A 17,335-nucleotide genomic window follows, 5' to 3' on the forward strand; every position below is an offset into this window, starting at 1 on the left:
GGGTAATGACTAGTTCTTGCTGCTCTTCAATCCTGAGTAATCTTTATAGACACTCACAATCTCCTCCCTCTTCAGTACTGGTTTCTTATCTACTGAGGGAAAAACAAGAGTGAAAACAATCTTAGACCATGCAGAATTAATGTAACCCCTGAAAATTCCATTTTCCTAAGAACCACTGATGCCAGACACCTGTTTAAAGGATATTGATTATTTCTTTTTAACCTGAAACTCTATGAGTTTGTGCAGAAGTTGTTTTTCTGGAGAAAAATCATGTTTCTCTACATAAGAAACATTCACTTCAAGGCCAAGCTATGGGATTCCAAACAATTTGGCAGAAGTTATAAACAAACACTATGTGATCTGGGGTGAGCCAAGTGACACAGAACATCTAATTTCAAAATTCTGTCAGAGACATGGTCTGCTTAAGGAAACAGAAGGAGCTGGGCAGAGCATTTTTTCATTTCTGTTGCTGGGTGCCTTCCAGCGAGATATCCCAAGATATCATTGTGTCAAGGCTAATGCAGCTGTCTTGAGCTTAATAAAGAGGACCTTTTTTCCTCTAGTTTTCAATCTATTCAGTAGTCTTTCTGAAAAGACAACAGTAACAGCTGTTTATCAAAAGTAGTGCAACACAAGGTTCATGTTTTTTCAATTTTTTAAATCTCCCATTCAAACAATTGTTTTTCTTTAATTCTTGAAATTAAACCTGTATTTGCTGCCTAGAGCATCACAAATATTCACTTCAGACAGTGTGGAAAAACTTTCACCAACAGAAGAGGCACTAAGAAATGTACATCTATTTTGAAAGCTGGAATATAGTAATGAAGTGTTAGGGACAATTGAATTAAAAATATGGCTTTAACTGCTTCAATTTATTTTTTCTTTAGTTGGATGTCTTCCATGAGTACTGAAGTTTCCATATTTGAACCCTTTTCCCTGCACTGTCACTATGGTTATAGCTCTTCTGACAACTCAGGAGAGTTGTACAGCCTACAAAGTGTCTGAGCTGTACAGACCTGCACTGAAGCAGATCTTCACCTGACACTTGTCTCTACCTCAATAGCATCTATTCCAGGATCCACAGCCCACCTCACACCCTGCTTGAGCACACCACCCAATTTTTCCTTTTGAAGATCTGCTGCCACTGTAAGGAGTTCCTGTATTCCTTAACAGTAGTGAAAGATGCCGAAATCAGTAGGGATATCTTAGTTCAGCAGAACAACTTTGCTCTCACAGTTCACACCTCAAGGTCCTACCTTTGACACTTGAAGGGGTCTTTTCTGCTCTGAACCCCCTTGCAGGCGGAAGCCCCAGGGGGCACCTCCAGACAGAGTGATGAGCATTTCTTCTTCAGCTCCCATGATTTCTGTGCTTTAGATATTTCGTCTTCACAACTTCAGTACAGATTCCAGTTCTTAACAGGCAGAATCTTCTATTACCATATTCACAATTCACACCACCACTCTCTAGTCCCCACAAGGCCCTCTGCTTACTTTCTCCTTGAAGTTCACACACACACAAGAGTTGAGACTGTCAAGCCCAGCCTTCACTGCTCTTCTGGACTCTCAGCTGCTGCTCTGCCTATGATTAGACATTTGATTCTGCCCTTGGTAAGGGGCCAGAGTTGTCCTACACACGTGTCATGTCAATCTCACCCTCTGTGCCCCCCCGCATCCATGATGGATCTCTCACCGGAACGTGGCTGAAAATAGCACACCTCCTGTCTCTCCAGAGCTTTGTCTGACACTCTTAAAGCTGGAAGCATTTCAGTAAAACTTTTATTTCCACTTTGCATTCCAAATGCAAATCTTAGAGTCACTCAGTACTCAGGATCCATTAGTTTGAGTTTCAGGCAATGACATGTCACAGGCACAAACTCGTACAAATCAGGTGACAGCACCTGACCCTATGAATCGAACAAAACCAGCTTGCAATTAATGTGCTCTCCACTGCTATTTTCTCCATGCAGCTAGTGTCTTTACACAGCAGCACTATGTGCCTGCCCTGAAAGCCACAGGCAGACTGTAGACGTACTGTGCTCCCTCTGCAGCGTGCAGCTCCCTGACATCCCCTACATTCACTTGTAATACTAGACACTGGGACCAGAATAGCTGGGATTAGCTCTACACACAGGATTCACACAGTTCTCTGCAGGGCACTGCTTATATAGACTCAATGGCCAAGAGAGCCCAACCAGGTCATAGAATCATAGAATAGTTTGGGTTGGAAGGAACTTTTAAGGATCATCTAGCCCAATCTACCTGCAATGAGCAGGGACATTTTCAACTCTATCAGATTGCTCAGAGCCCTGTCCAATGTGACCTTGAGTGTTTCCAGGGATGGGGCAACTGCCACCACTCTGGGCAGCCTGTTACAGTACTTCACCAGCCTGGTAGCTGTCACGATCCGTCTTTATGAAGGGGTTTCATGATGGTTCATGGATTTAATCTCAGGGTGCAAAAAACCGACACAGCACAGGGGATTTGCAGTAACAATCAAAACAAATGCACCTTTACTGAATGATCACAGCAAAATGCGATAGAGGGATTAAGGGAGAGAAAAAGATAGAGAGAGAAAAGAGAGAGAGAGAGAGAAAGAAGGGGCTATAGCTACCAAACCTAGAGACGAAGTCCTTCGGTCCAGTCCAGTCAAGGATCCACCTGAGATCTCGTTGGTGAGATCTCAAAATCTCTAGCTAACTCAGAGAGTTTTTTTCCTTATATCTAGTCTAAATCTACCTCTTTTCATTTAAAAGCATTACTCCTTGTCTTGTAACTATAAGCCCTACTAAAAAGTCTGTCCCCAGCTTTTTTAAAAATCTCCTTTAAGTATTGAAAGACCACAATAAAGTCTCCTCAAAATGTTCTTTCAGACTGAACAACCTCAACTCTCTCAGCCTTTCTTAGTAAGAGAAGCCTTCATCCCTATGATTATTTTCTTAGCCTCCCTCTTGACCTACTCCAATGGGTTTATGTCTTTCCTGTGCTGAGGACCTCAGAGCTGGATGTAGGTCTCTGGATGGAGTCTCACTAGAGTGGAGCAGAGTCTTTCAGTGGTTTTTCTTTAGGATCATGATAGACACGACCTCCTAGCCATCCCAAGCCAGGGAGTTATACAAGAGTTAAAGTCCATGTTCCCCCTTTCCTGCAAGGCATAAACCATCATTTTCTGTTAAGGTTCAGAGGACAAGCTTACCCTTACCTTTTCCTTATTCTGCATGTGCTTAGCTCTCAGTGACTAATATCCTTATACCATAACATCCAGAGGATGTACTTTTGCTGTGATGCCATTGCTTGGTTGACTACTTCATTGCCACTACTATAGCACCACTCATCCGGTGCCATTGCATATTGCTGGCAACACAATCACAGAATCATCAAGGTTGGAAGAGATCTTTAAGGACATCAAGTCCAACCATCCACCCAGCACTACCACTGTAACCCCTAAACCACTAAATCACATCACCCAGCACCAGATCCTGATGCCTCTTAAACACCTCCGGGTTGGTGACTCCACCAAATTCCTGGGCAACCTATTCCAATGCCTGACCACCTTAACAGTGAAAATGTTTTTAATATCTAATCTGACTCTCCTCTGTCTCAGCTTTAGACCGTTTCCTTTTGTCCTCTCTGTAGCCACAGAAGAGACCAGTCCCCACTTCACAGCAATCTCCTTTCAGGCAGTTGTAGAGGGCGATGAGATCCCCCATGAGCATCCTCTTCTCGAGAATAAACAATCCCATATCCCTCACCCATTCCTGGAAGACAAGTTTTCTAGACCTTTCACGAGCCTTGTTACCCTGCTCTGGACACGCTCCAACACCTCAGTGCCCCTTCTGAAGTGAGGGGGCCAGTAGGGCCTGCTGCAGGCAGTACCTGAGGTGTGGCCTCAGCAGTGCCAAGTACGGAGGGACGACCACTCTGCGGCTGTTAGCAGGGAGTGAACAACTCTTTTGCAACTTGGCGCAGAACTGGCCCTGGTTGCTCCCCTGTCGCGGTCTTTCACAGGCCGCAGGCGGGACAGGCGGCCAAGGGCACCGTGGTCAGTGGTGTCCGCGGCTCAGCAGCGTTCGGCCGAGCCCCGCTCACGCCTCAGCTGCCCGTGCGGGCAGCGCTGCTTTGGGCCGCGCGAGAAGCGGCCCCGCGGCCCTCCCCGCAGCTGCAGTCACCGCCCGCCCCAGCCAGGACGTCAGGGGCCGGTGCCTCCCAGCGCCTGCGCCGCATCCGGGCCCCGGCGGGCGGAGCGCGGACGTGGCAGCGGCAGGCGGGGAGCGGCCGGCGGGGAGCGGCGGGGCGGGAGCCGGAAGTGGGCCCGGCAGTGGCGGCAGCGGTGGTGAGTGAGGCCCGAGGGGGCTCCGGGTGGCCGGGCCCACCGGCGGGGCCCTGCGGTGCCCGCTGCGGGCGAGCGAGCGGGTGGGCGGCATTGGGCCCGGCACCGCGCCCGGCGGTCCGGCCGCGGTCCGGAGCCGAGGCGGTGCCGCCGCTGCCGCTTCCTCCTCCGCCGAGGCCCGGTGGCACTGGTCGGGTGACGCGTCGGGCCCACCGTGCTGCGCGCCACGGGAGGCTCTACAGAGCCCCGGGGCTCCCCGGAATGCGCCCGGCCGGGAGTGTCCGCATCGCCCGCGGCCCGGCCGGTGCCGGCGGCCTGCGGAGCCGGGCTGGCTGCCGGCGGGGCCTGCACTTCCAGTGCCTGGGCTGCCCAGGACACCCGTCGGTGTCCCGGTGCGGTGCGGCGACACCCCGCGGCTGCGAGTCGGGCCGTCGGTCCGGCACGGAGAACCGAGTGCTGCATTTTGGTCGGGGTGCGCCGCGAGTCAGATACCCCCCTCTGCAACCTCTCTAATCTCCTGTAATCCGCGGATCCTTCCCCTGGCGTTTGTGCTGGGCTGTTCAGGCTTTCATTCATTCGAGCTTTGCAAAGGATGGTCATTCCTGGCGCAGATCTGGCCTCTGAGATTGGGTGAATTTGGTAGTAAAACTTAGTGGTCGTGTGGTTGTGAGAAAAGGAAGAAGGAAAGTAAAGGAGATGGCATGATCGAAATATAAGTGTAGTCTTGAGAAGGTAGTTATGCAAGATGTGACTTGCTTTCCATGTAGATGGGGCTTTAAATGTGTTTTCTGTTGTTGGAATTTCACTCTTTCTGAGAAATGCTTTTGATGGAGTATGGTGAAACTTAGTTTCCTTTAGTTTGTTTGGTGGGTTTTTTTTGGAATGTATTGATCTCTGAGAGGGACTACAAAACCATCCAAACTGGGCTGTAGTTGAAGTTCTTTTTCAACTTACTGGCTAATAGAAAGTAGTTGCTGGGACGTAAAAGAATTGCTTACACCTATGTCAGAAGTTATCCACAGGAAGTAATGTTTATACTGTCATTGAAAATACAGATTTTTTTTTTCCAGTTTGGTACTCAGTTGATTGTTAGCTATTAATGTGATAATTCCTTAAAAATATTTCTGGATCCATTTCTGTTACAGGATTATTATGTAGTCAACTTTACCAAATGTTGTTAGGAATGTTGGACAGAAATCACTATCTGAGGCACAACATGCAAATTCTTTTTTTGTTGTTTTATACAAACAGTGTAAAAATGGGAGATAACTAACTGATTTTGTATTAAAGTCTTTGTTTTTTATTAATGTGGAGTTTTCATGAGTAAACTTAGGGAACTCTCGCTTTAACATTGTTTTTCTCTTTCCCACAACGTTCTCCTAGAGTAGGTGTTCCAGCTAAGGGACAGATAGAAATATATGTAGCCAAAAGCTTCCAAGCTTTCCTCTTTAAAGGAGACTTACTTTCAATCACATATATACACTCTGTGAAAACATAAATATTTCTATCCATTTTCATGTGGAACCAGTTCTTGCTAATGGAACTACTCTTTTTGGCTTGAAGCTGTGCAATTCAGGATTCTTTTACTGTTGTAGACAGAGTATGAAGAGGTCATCAATATAAAGAATATATAATTGCTTCTTAATATGCTGTGACACTCACTCCAGGTTTTAATTTCATGGCTGAAAGCTGACTTATAGCAGTGAACAGCTATTAAAAAGATTATTTCTTTGATGAGTGGTTTGGTTCTTGTACTTCTTTGGAAGTTTTTTCCTGCTGTGGTAGGACTGTGTTATCTTTGTGTAACACTTATTATCAGAAGGAGGGTCAAAAATCAAAGGAAGAACTGATGGTTGGCTAAAGAAGGACAAGGTACAGAGTCACCAACAGTAATCAACAACAAGGTCTCTGCAGAAGAGAGGTGGATGTCTCTTTTTCTTTAGATTTGAAAAGATGTGCTAGGGATAAATTGTGAAGATAGAGCTTGTTTTATATGTTCAGCAGGATTCATTGTTAACATAGAAAGCATTAAAAGGCAGTATGAACTGGAAATAGGTATTAGGAAAAGCTAGTTGTGACCTTTTTTGTTTCTTGCAAGTGATGGAAATTGTGTAATGTGTATTTGTGTAGAGCAAGTCAGAGCACAGAGATGGCCAGTGTTACAATGTATGTGAAGAAAACTTGTTTTTTAGTCCTGTTCTATGTACTCCCTTTCTTCCTTCTGGCCTCTTCCCTAAATTTGAAACTGCTCATGTAGCTTTTTCTAATCCATTATGCTTGTGCAAGATTCACAGAAATGCTTCAGATTACTTCACTCATTGTAACGTCTGTACGCATGTATGTGGAGGTAGCTAGGAAACAGAGATCCTTCTCTGTGGTTTTGTTGATGCTGTATTGTCAGTGACTTTTGCCTCCCTGGGCTTGCTCTTCAGAAGCCGTGCTCATAGCAGAGCGTTTTTCAAATCTTTTCGTAGAGCTTTATTACAGTGATAGAGATACCAATCAGTCCCACCAGGAGACTTGAGTCAACAAAGTATGAAGTGTTCTTGAAGTAGAAATCTGGTGGTGATGGCAGGGGTTGGAAGTATTGGTAGTTTTAAGGTTAGGTCAAGACTAAACTGGGTTTTTTTACTTGTGTACTGTATTGTACCTTGCCCAGGATGATGAGTCAGCCTTACAAAACTGGGTTTAATGTGGCCTTCTTTAGACTAATATGGAAGTGATCATACCTTGGATTCACTTTGAAAACTGTGTCTTATACTTTTTGTGAACTGTTAAAACAAATGTTTCTGGCAGTAACTCAAAATGCATAGATGAAGAAGACGTTACCTGTGGTGTAACAAGTTGAGAATCTGCAAAAGAAGGAAGAGAGAGTGCCACAGATTACAACCAGATTGGAGTGGATTCCAGTATTGCCTTTTGGGTTGATTTGGACAAATGTGTGGGAGGCATTTGTTACAATGGCCTGCCAGCTTACGGATTAGTTGGCAGTTCCTGACTTCTAGGACACGAGTTTGTTTTCCGAGATGTTCTACAGAAAAAAACCCCACCCAGTAATTTTTTATATCTGAAAAGAACCAAGTGTTCCATGAGTGCTCGTAGAAGACCTAGTCAATGAAACAAAAGCAAGGACATTTCCCTTTCTGAAGAGTGCTGTTAGCTCCAGAGTCTAGGTCTTTGTAAGAATAGCAAAACCTTGCTGCTTCCAGAAAGTTGCAGAACAGAAACATTAAAAGTAGTGTAGGCAATACTCTGAATTACTGATGCTCTCCTTCTATCCCATCTTTTGGAAATAGTTTTGATTTTTGTGTTAAGTTAAATATTTCCTTCGTGGCCACATGGTTGACTTGGGTTATGTGGTTTTTTTTGTTGTTGTAGGTTTGGTTTTTTGTTGTTTGTTTTTTTTTTTTAAGGTATCAGTCTCCTCAGAAGTTGAAACAAACAGGCTTTTTCTTTCTCTGGGACCAGTAAAAAAAAAAAATTACTTTGTGAAGGAAAGTAATTTTGCTGTATGCCTTTCCTTTAGAAAGTGAACAAGAACTGATGAGATCAAGCTTTTCAGTTTCAAAAGGGAGTTAACAATGAATGCATACTATAAAAAATGATGAATATGAAGTTTTCAGTGATTTGGGAGATTTGCTCATTGAAACAAGCTCATATGAATCACTAGGTTTTTTTTTAAAACACGTCATAGAAACTTCACTGTGGTCTGATTTGTTTGGATACTAAGTAATCTTGAAGCTATTGTAAAAATTTAGATATTCAGCACCTCCTACATTATTCCTGTGTATTTTCCTCCCATCAGTTCATTACTGATCCTCACTGCTTGTCTGTCTTGTACAGCAGTCTTCTCGTGTAATTGTGGCTTTGTAACTGTGCTGAGCAAAACTTCATGGTCAGCTGCCTTTATACAGAGGAATAGAAAATGGTATAGAGTGACTGCTTCCTGCTTTGCAGGAAAATTGTTGTTTATGGTAATGACCACTTGTCATAGGCTTTTTTTCTCTAGCATCAGTCCTGCTTATTTGAGCTTTGTATTGTAACTGCTGAGTAGTAATATGGTGTCCAACACCATGTGTCAGTATTATGTTTGGCTTAGTTTTGGTAATGTGTTGCTACGTGCAAAGGAATATCCTCAGCATTTTTATCCAGTGAAGTGGCCTGTTATCTCCATTTCTCTCTATCTGGGAAATGTATTGTTTCTGTCATTCTCCCTACCCCAGCCACCCTTCATGTCATAAGACAGAGCATGAAATTCTCCCTTTCTCCATATCTCTTCAAGTGACCAGGTTCTAATTTACACAGAGATGTTTTTTGAGTGGAAACAAAATGAATGTTTGGTACAAATAACTTGTACTGGGGAAGAGGGAAAACAGACTACCTCAGCGACAACTGTCTTCCACCTTCTTAGAGGCAAATACTCTTGGTCCTGCCTTATGGTATTTCACATCAGTGATGAGCAAGTGTGCCACAAGCCTTATGTTCAGAGCAAATTGGGCAACAAAACAATGAAGCAGCCTTGTCCACAGCTCCAGCACTGGACTTGTTCCTAAGTCTCCCTCCTTGACCCTCTGCCAGTGTAGAGAAAGTAATAGCTTGTGCTGTGGTGGAGGTGAGCCTGTGCTGGCTGGCACATGGGCTGGCTAAAGGTCTGAGGTGTATCTGTCTTTCAACTGGGACACTGAATTAGAACCATCTTGTTTGTGTAGCTACTTTTTCCACAAAAGTGTAGGAGATTATCTCAAAACTCTTATTTTCTGTAAGATGTGCATTAAATCAGCTTACCTCTCAGTTTTGGTATTGAGGAGAGAGCAACAAGCTACAGATATCACCTGCTCAGGCAGGAGGCACTGATATTCACGTGAGGAAGGGAAGGCTGAAAAGGGAATAGTAAAAGATCATCAGGGGAGATTACTGAGTACGCACTCACAGCAGTAAGTCACAAGTGGTTTACAAGGGACGTGCTTGAGTTCTTATCCTATTGTCCTTTAGAAAATCAGGGGAAAAAGCGTGAAAGATTCATCTTCTGCCCTGTAGTAATTCCTAGTTCAAGCATTAGACCTGTTCAGGGATTTCTGTAGGTCCAGCTTGTGAAAAGTGTTTTTGTGGTTATAGCTCAGGAGCTATCCTGTGGAATACTGCTGCTCTGCGGCTCTTCCTGGAGGAGAGACCTGTTTGCAGGAGCAGTGACCAGAAGCCAGGTTTCTCATCCAATCCAATAAGCAGGGACAGGAAGAAGAGAACAACACAGTCTTCCTTCCTTGTCAGAAAGCCCTGCCCAGATGTTCCAAGATGTGCCAGGTAGAGGAGTCCTCTCCTTGGGTTCTTCCTTGCTGGTACTCCCCCCTTTGCAGGAGGGACTCTCTTGCTGTACTGTTTGTACAGAACAGGAGGTGGCTGAGGGTAGGGCTGTCATTGCAGTGTGGTCACACTGATTGCCTGCCTAGGCAGTAAGAGGTTAACCTTTCAGGGAACTCGGGAAGGGAGCAGGTCCCAAAGTCCAGACTTCCTGCCCACATGGCTGCTCAGGTTAGACTGTTTTGCAGAACTAAGTCAAAGGTAGTGTGGGAAGCCAGAGTTTTTAGAGATTACACATTATAAACGTGACAGTAAGAGAGTAATCATGTTTAAAACCACTGCAGGCTGATGAAGAATTGTCATGCTCTTGTAAGCTGTTGCAAATTGCATGTTAACTTTCAAGAGCAAATTACCTGTAAATATTTAAGAGGAGATCTTTTTCTAAACAAAAGCCCTATCTTTGCCTTTATACAGTTTGGAGAATAACAGTGTAAAACTTCATTTATTTCCTTTCATAAAAGTTTAAAATCTAATTTCAGAGTAAGTGTTAGTACTCTTAGCATTGACATTTGTCATGTTTACTAGCTGTAGGAGGTTAAATGTAGTTTTTATGTTATGTGCTAGCTTTCTTTTGTAAGTAATTAAATCTCTCTATTATGATATATGTATTTTTCCTTTATGGTCTGTATGAAAGAATTTCTTCATGTGGATGATTCTTACAGAGCTGTAGTTCTTCCAGTGGCTTTGCTGTACAACTGTGGTGTCAGTTGCTGAAATAATTCTTTAGCATCATATTTTGGTAATGTGAAAAACCAATCGTAGCATTGTTTGGCATGTGCTGATCAGAGCGCTTTGGGCTTTGATACCTGATTGAGTTAAGCTACAGATTCCTGGTCAGGCTTTGCTTCTGGTGGCTGTTGCGCCCCTGTCTCCTCTGTCTTGAAATTTACTTTGTATCTTTAATGCACAAGTTCATCATAGAGTTTGGAGAAAAATGTAAGAGCAGCATTAGTTATTTATTTTACTTTTGCTTTGCATTTTTATATTAACTGATGGTTTTTAGTGAATAATTTAATTGCCCTAAACATATTTCTTTAGTGTTAGTGTAGGTAGTCTCAGCTGAAGAGGCTAACAGTGACATGGAGTGTCTAAAGAAGTGCAGGTGGTGCAAAATATTCTTATGAGGAACACACCATGAGGGAATCTCCTGCCCCTGAAGTAATCTTCTTGCTTCTCCACAAGTGAAAGGCACTGTGGGTTATCTGCCTGCTTCCTGTTGTAAAAATTGCCTCTTTGGTTTGGGGTCTTACAATAACAGTTTTGCTTTTCTTATTATAAAGCTAGTCAGTCTCTTTATACAGTTAGTTAGGGGAGTTGGGAATCTGTTAAGCAAAATTTCTTGCAAAAGTTTGCTAAGAAATGTCTCTCCTGCCTCTGACACTCTTTTTCAGGTGTTATACTTTGGTAAAACTCCTTTAGTGCCATCTTTGCCTGTAATTATTTTCCATTTTTAACACCTTTCCTAGGTGAAAATTTTGCTTTTGGAATATCTTTGTTTTCTGAAACGTATGTATATAGCAAGGACTTTAAATCATCTACTGCTAAAAAAAGGCTACAGCCCCCTATGCTGGTCCTGTTCTAGAGTCCATCAAACACTTCAAGCAGCTGCCTTTATGGATGGTGAAGCGTGCTGTTTGTAATGAGGAAACATGATCGAGTAAACTAACACAGTGGTGACAGCTGAACTTGTTTGGTGTTATTGAAGTGTTATGTTAAGGGATCACTCATCTATATCATGAAATGTGTTCTCTGTTGGTCTGATTCTGTGAGGTGGAAGTAGTTTGAAAGGTTTCTTGGAAGCTTGATAATAATCTGCTATGGAATGGCAAATGATGGTATTTCTATCTAAGGTGATAATCACAGGTCTAACTAGTATGAAATGCTGACTAGAAAACATAGCTTCTGAAAGTACTGTTTTAAATAGCTCTTGTAAAGCATTTATCTGACTTGCTGTGCAAGAGTAAGTTATCATTAATGTTTTAGCTTCCCAAGTATCTTAAGATCTCTCACTTATTTGAAAACACTAGGGAAGCTGACCAGTTTGGTTTTATATCTGCTTAAAGTCGTTTTTCCCCCCCTTTTTGCAGGTGAGGTTAGGTTGGGGATGTGAATACAATGAGTGTAAACCAGCAAACTCACACGGGGCCTCCTTACGGGCAACCTCAGCCTGGATATCAGGGATTCCAGCAGCCTGCCTACGGAGGACAGTCATTGCCAGGGGCTCCTCAGTCGCAGTACGGAGCTTATAATGGGCCGGTGCCAGGATACCAACAGCCAGTCCCTCCACAAGGTACTGCTCGGGCAACACTTACTGATTGATAACCTGTCAATTATGGCGTGCTTGCAATTTTTGCTGTATGCTTACACAATGTCCTATTGCTGTATACAATATCCTATTGTAAGTCTTCAAGGGTTTTTTTGTGGTAGTGATTATCTTTTTTCCCTGTGTAATTTGCATGATGCTAAAAATCATGTCAGCCCATATTCTGAGGTTATTGTGCTGTTTCTTGTCCAGTTTAGTAGGGTTTACTCTTTTGGTAGGTCATAAAATTAACATGTTGAGAAACAGCCTGCTTTTTTTCTCTATGTCCATGTCCCTGTGTTACTGAAACACCTGACTAGAAGAGTCTTCTATGGTGAGGTTATGTTGAGAGGCAGCAGTTAGGGACTGGAACAGATTTATAATTGAGACTGCCTTACATTATTATATAGAAATATCTGCACTCTATCCTGAAAGATTGACATACAACTCTACGTAAAAAGTGTATTTCAAGCTATTTTCTCTAATGCCTTTAAATTCAATATAAAGTTTGTGGGTGTGGGGTAAGCTAATGTATTCTAGAATTTCACTGATTCTGCAGGATCCTATCCCTTGTTATTTTTGTCGGTTAAAAAAAATAAAAGTAATTCAACTTTTGTTTTCCTGTTTTCAAAAGAAAGTCCGACTCTAATAAAGAACTTTGTGAGTCTTGGTTTTCAATTATGTTGATTGCTTTGGCAAATCAATAGTGTCTTTAACATTTGAAATGTAGAGGAGAAAATACTATTGCTTTGAATGCAAGTATGTCTGCCTTTTCAGATCACAGGAATGAATTCAGTTTTGCTAAAATAAGCACAACATGAACTTGAAAATACTTGTTTATGTTTCAGATGGGTGTTCTAAGGTAATTAGGACTGTGCTGGTCGTGTTAATTGTCTCTATTCCCCCCTGCAAGTACATTTTCAATCTTTTGCAACTTCTCAAATTTTGACTCAGACTCAGTGAGAAGGATAGAGCAATTGAAGTGCCTCTAGTTGTCTTGAAACTAACAGAAGTGGGGGACTGAAATTTTGGTGCTGAATAATTGCACTGTTGGATTTTTGTCTAGAGTTAGTAGAGTAGCATAGTAAAAGAGATAAGTGTGGTGTGATAGAAAATAGCTTATTCAGATGCTCCATCTTCCTTTTCTTTCCTTAATCCTCTTCCTCCCATGCTCTCAATAAATCTCTTCTAACAGCACTTTTAATCAAAGAGTTTTGAACTAATTTCACAAGGGGTTTGAATTCCTCTGAAAGTAATGAAAATCATCTCTGAGTGGAGGAAGGAAACGCTGCTTCCTGGGAGAGCAGAGGCAGGGCTCAGCCATTGAGAGCTCTGTCTGACTGCTCGCTGTAGCCAGCAACTAAATCCTGTTTTCTGTCCAGTGATTGGACCTGCTTTAGTGAAGGAGAGAAGGGGATTCAAGAAGAACAAAAATTGCCACAGATTTGGAAAAGTTGCATCAGTGCAGCTATTTATAAAAAGAGGCTTTAGTTGTAACCAGAGTGAAGAATGATTAGAGTGTTTGTGAAAAGAAACTGATGAGCATCTTCTATCAGATACTTCAAGAATTTTCAGACTTCACAAGCCTGAAAAGCATTGCTTTTTAAGGGAATTAACTTTTTTCTTCTAGATTATTTATGGTTTGCCTTTTTTCATTTTGGGACAGCTCAGTAAGGACATACCTAGATATCTTGATAACGTTCATATAAACCTGTGCTAATTAAAAATGCAGATTTTGTGCCAGTATTGATTAAAAGGTGGTGTGACACTGAGGGCAACAAGGTGGTCTCATTTGAACAACAAAACTGTATAGCACTACTCCAGTAGTATCTCATGTACTTTATTGTTGTTATCAGACAAAGGCCATCCATAGTTTGTGGGGATTTTTTTCCATCTTTTTTTCTGCGACCATCATTCCTGGACTTAGTAGGCTGTATTAAGGAAATCTCAGTTGTCAGGCTGTGCATTTTAGACCTGCTGTTTAGGATTCCTATCTTTAGAAGAAAGAAATGTAAAATTCAGAGCCTTACACAACAGCCAGAGGTTGACCTGTCAGTGGCTGCTGAGTATGAAATCCCTGTGGAAGAAGGAGTCAAACGAATGTCTGTCATTATCAGAGACAGCAGACAGGTTAAAGTAAAAATAGTGACAGTTATCCTTTCCACCACCGCCTCCAACACATTATGTTTACTGCAAGTCTTTGTGGCAAGACCTATTGTTGCTGTACAATAGAAAGGAGAGAGAATTAATTTCAGAGGCAGAAATTTAGGAAACACTGAGGGGTAAAGGGAAAACTGCCAGTGTTATTCTATAATTTCAAAGTAGTTGTCTTCGGGATTTATTTTTAAAATAACAGTAAAATTGCCTGGGGAACCGAGTGGAGAAATGTTAGGAGTCGGTACCATCCTTAGTCAGGGAGTGTTTTGCTACTGATTTATGTGACAAACCCTGACTAACTAAGTGGAATCATGGGAATGCTATGGCAGTGATGATAGTTGATGATAGTCTTTTTGAGGATCAGAAGTGGAGTGCTGTGGTGCTAGCTGAAAATAGCTGCTTCTTGCTATGAGAATATTGAAAGAAGCAGGACAATTTTGCCCCAGTCCTTTAGTCAGTCTATTGGTTTCCTTCAGATGAGGTCATGCAGTTGAAAGTGCAAACACAATTATCTGAATACCAGTGACCATTAGGCTGTAGATTGTTTTATATAGGCTTGCTTTATCAAAATGTTAACACTTGTAATATGTCAAGAGTGCATTTGTAATATGTTGTGCATGGTAGAAGAGAGGGAGTATAGCTTCAAGAGCAAGGTGGTAGATGACATTAATTTTGTGTATGAGATATTTTCTGGACTGCAGACTGTTCTTAGCATTGGAAAGGCTGTCTCTCAGTGCTTTCTCTCAGGCTTTATTTACTGGTGTATTCTGTCTTTCCAGGTTACTTTCCTTCCTTGGGGTTTCCTTCGAAGGGCTCTCCTGTATCTCTCAACTCTGACACTTCTCTTGCACCTAATTTCATAGGTAAATGGTGTCCTTTCTGTGGGAGTGTTTGTCTGTGTTGCTTCTTCTGTGCCAAGTTCCCATTTAATATGGGTACTTATCTCAAAGGTTGGGTACCTGATTGTTTAGGCAGAGGTGGATGGGACATTTCCCAATCTATTTGTAGGCAGCATTCCAGAAGCATAAATAGGAATGAAGAAATAACCCTAGTAGAAATCCCTTATGCATGCAGATTCATAGATAAAACTTGTGACTAATGTTTTCTGAAGTCTGATTTTAAAACCTGAATTGACCCATTCAGGTTTTGTCAGGTGCAATCCTTAGTTTTAAAGAATTCAGTCTCTCCCTTGAGAGGGAAGGTGAGGTTTGAAATGATAGCATTGCAAAGAAGTGAAAAATCTCTGCAAACTACCAGGAGATTGTTACTGGAAGTCATGAGATTTGTGTGACTTGTGCTTTCATTTAGGGGGAAAAAACAAGTCTTTAACTTCCTTGGCTATACTTTGAATCCAAGGTATATGTTAGGAACAATTATTTTTCCTAAAGTTGTGACTTGAAGAATGAAGTATCTTTTTGCAACTAGCAATCAAAATGTAAGAAATGCTACAAGAGACCATATTGTACTTTTCCTTTTATCAAACTAGTGGTATTTTGGAAGAGCTATTTCTAGAGGTGTTGATTGTTTAGAAGGGTGTCAAAAGACAACCATATAGGCTCAGACGTTGAGGAAAATCACAGGCATTTCCCATTTTGCTGTAACGAGTAAGAACATCACAAAGATGTTGAGGATTTGTCAAGAATAATGAATCTTAGGCTAATAAACCACTAGATACCTATACCTATTCTGGTGATTTCTTTTTCAGTGACTGTTTGAGCAGTCTGTAGTAAGTGTGTGATAGAAGTATATTTATGATGAGAACTAGAAAAAAATACTTACAAAGCTTTTCCTGAAGCACTTATTTGTCAAATGGTATGCCTGTTAAATTTGGGGGTGGGGGAATTTAACTTAATGTATATTAGAAAAGTGTGTAGGGTCCCTCCAGAAATTGGATTAAATATGCCTTCAAAGACAAAAGATAAGACGACCAAACTATTCACATGTACTATCAAAGGAATGCATTGGAAAATAGATGATAGGTATCACAAAAGAAATTCAAAAGAAATAACATACATTCAAAAGAAATAACATAGTTGGAGATCAGGAACTGCTTAGCCAGAGGAACAGTGAGATGAAGGTGCTGTAACAGTATTTTAGAAAATATGAGATTAATGAGATAAAAGTATATAAAAATAATAAATGTCTTTAGGAGTAATTAAATCCTGTCTCAAAATGAAGAACAGGAGGATGTTTAGTAATAAATAAAGAAACCCAAGAAAAATTATCAGTTATTCATACAAGGTCTAGTTAACTCCTTCCTTGAATTTTCATTCCCAGGTTTGCTAAGAATTGGATGTAGTAGATAAGATAAAATATATGAGTTAAAACCTCATGCTTTAGGGTATATATGGTACTGTAGAATTGAGAAATGGCTCCCCTTATTTCCTATTTTGTAATGATTTCTCACAAGAAGGTTGCAGAATCCCTTTGAAACTTGCCATGCCAGTCACTGTCAGAGTGACACAAGAATGTGTATGTGTGGGCCTGGTCTCACAGGGCACTTTTAGTCATCTGTACTTAATGATACCCTATATGTGAAATAGGTTCCCTGGTGGTTAACAGTCATGGTCAATTGTTCTAATTACCAGCATTGTTAATATAGTTTTATTAAAAGGGACGTTTATATGCTCTTTTTTGGAAGTAAAAACTGCAGTTGGTCTGCTGGTATTGTATCCAACATTTTGTGGTCTGTGGAAAGACTGGTTTCTGAGGCAAATATATTTGGTCTGTGACTGAACCAGCTCAGTCTGAAAGAAAGATGGGAAAGTATTTGTGTTAGCCTCCAAGCTTGAGAGGCTGGAAAGAATGGTCTGTGGTGGCCCCCATTATGCTATATATAAATGCAGTAGGCCTTGTAGATTTTGAAAATGGAATCTGCTTGCATAGCCTGCTTACCTTTGAGGCAGGGAAAACTGACTTGTAATGGACATTAGATTCCACTGAATACTCTTGGTTTAGATAAAAATGATTGGACTTGGAGGGGAAAGGATTCAGTACCTTACTGATGAGATAATTTTTTTTTCTTCATTAAAGATGAAGCTGTCTTTTGAAAACCATCCACAGCACATATTTTCTGCTTGATCTGTGTGGAGATGGTAACTAGTGACACTGACTAAAAATATTTGTACATAAATTATTTGTTACTCATGGACTATTGTTATAGCAATTCTGCACTTGAATTTTTCATGG

At 41.6% G+C, this 17,335-nt stretch overlaps 2 protein-coding genes across 2 annotated transcripts in view; one reads left to right on the top strand and one right to left on the bottom strand.

Moving 5' to 3' along the window:
- The window catches only part of SYNPO2L (synaptopodin 2 like), a 33,924-nt gene extending 32,392 nt beyond the window's left edge, over positions 1–1,532 (bottom strand). The window contains exon 1 of the mRNA XM_036386219.2: positions 1,257–1,532. Within this exon, the coding sequence (XP_036242112.1) occupies positions 1,257–1,361 (105 nt within the window). The 5' untranslated portion in view covers positions 1,362–1,532. The remainder of the gene's footprint in view (positions 1–1,256) is intronic.
- Positions 1,533–4,254: 2,722 nt separating this feature from the next.
- The window catches only part of SEC24C (SEC24 homolog C, COPII coat complex component), a 37,180-nt gene continuing 24,099 nt past the window's right edge, over positions 4,255–17,335 (top strand). The window contains exons 1-3 of the mRNA XM_036385502.2: positions 4,255–4,332; positions 11,775–11,977; positions 14,926–15,009. Coding sequence (XP_036241395.1) covers positions 11,803–11,977; positions 14,926–15,009 — 259 coding nt within the window. The 5' untranslated portion in view covers positions 4,255–4,332; positions 11,775–11,802. The remainder of the gene's footprint in view (positions 4,333–11,774; positions 11,978–14,925; positions 15,010–17,335) is intronic.

The sequence above is a fragment of the Molothrus ater genome, chromosome 8, assembly GCF_012460135.2.
Source record: "Molothrus ater isolate BHLD 08-10-18 breed brown headed cowbird chromosome 8, BPBGC_Mater_1.1, whole genome shotgun sequence".
Classification (NCBI taxonomy): Eukaryota; Metazoa; Chordata; class Aves; order Passeriformes; family Icteridae; genus Molothrus; species Molothrus ater.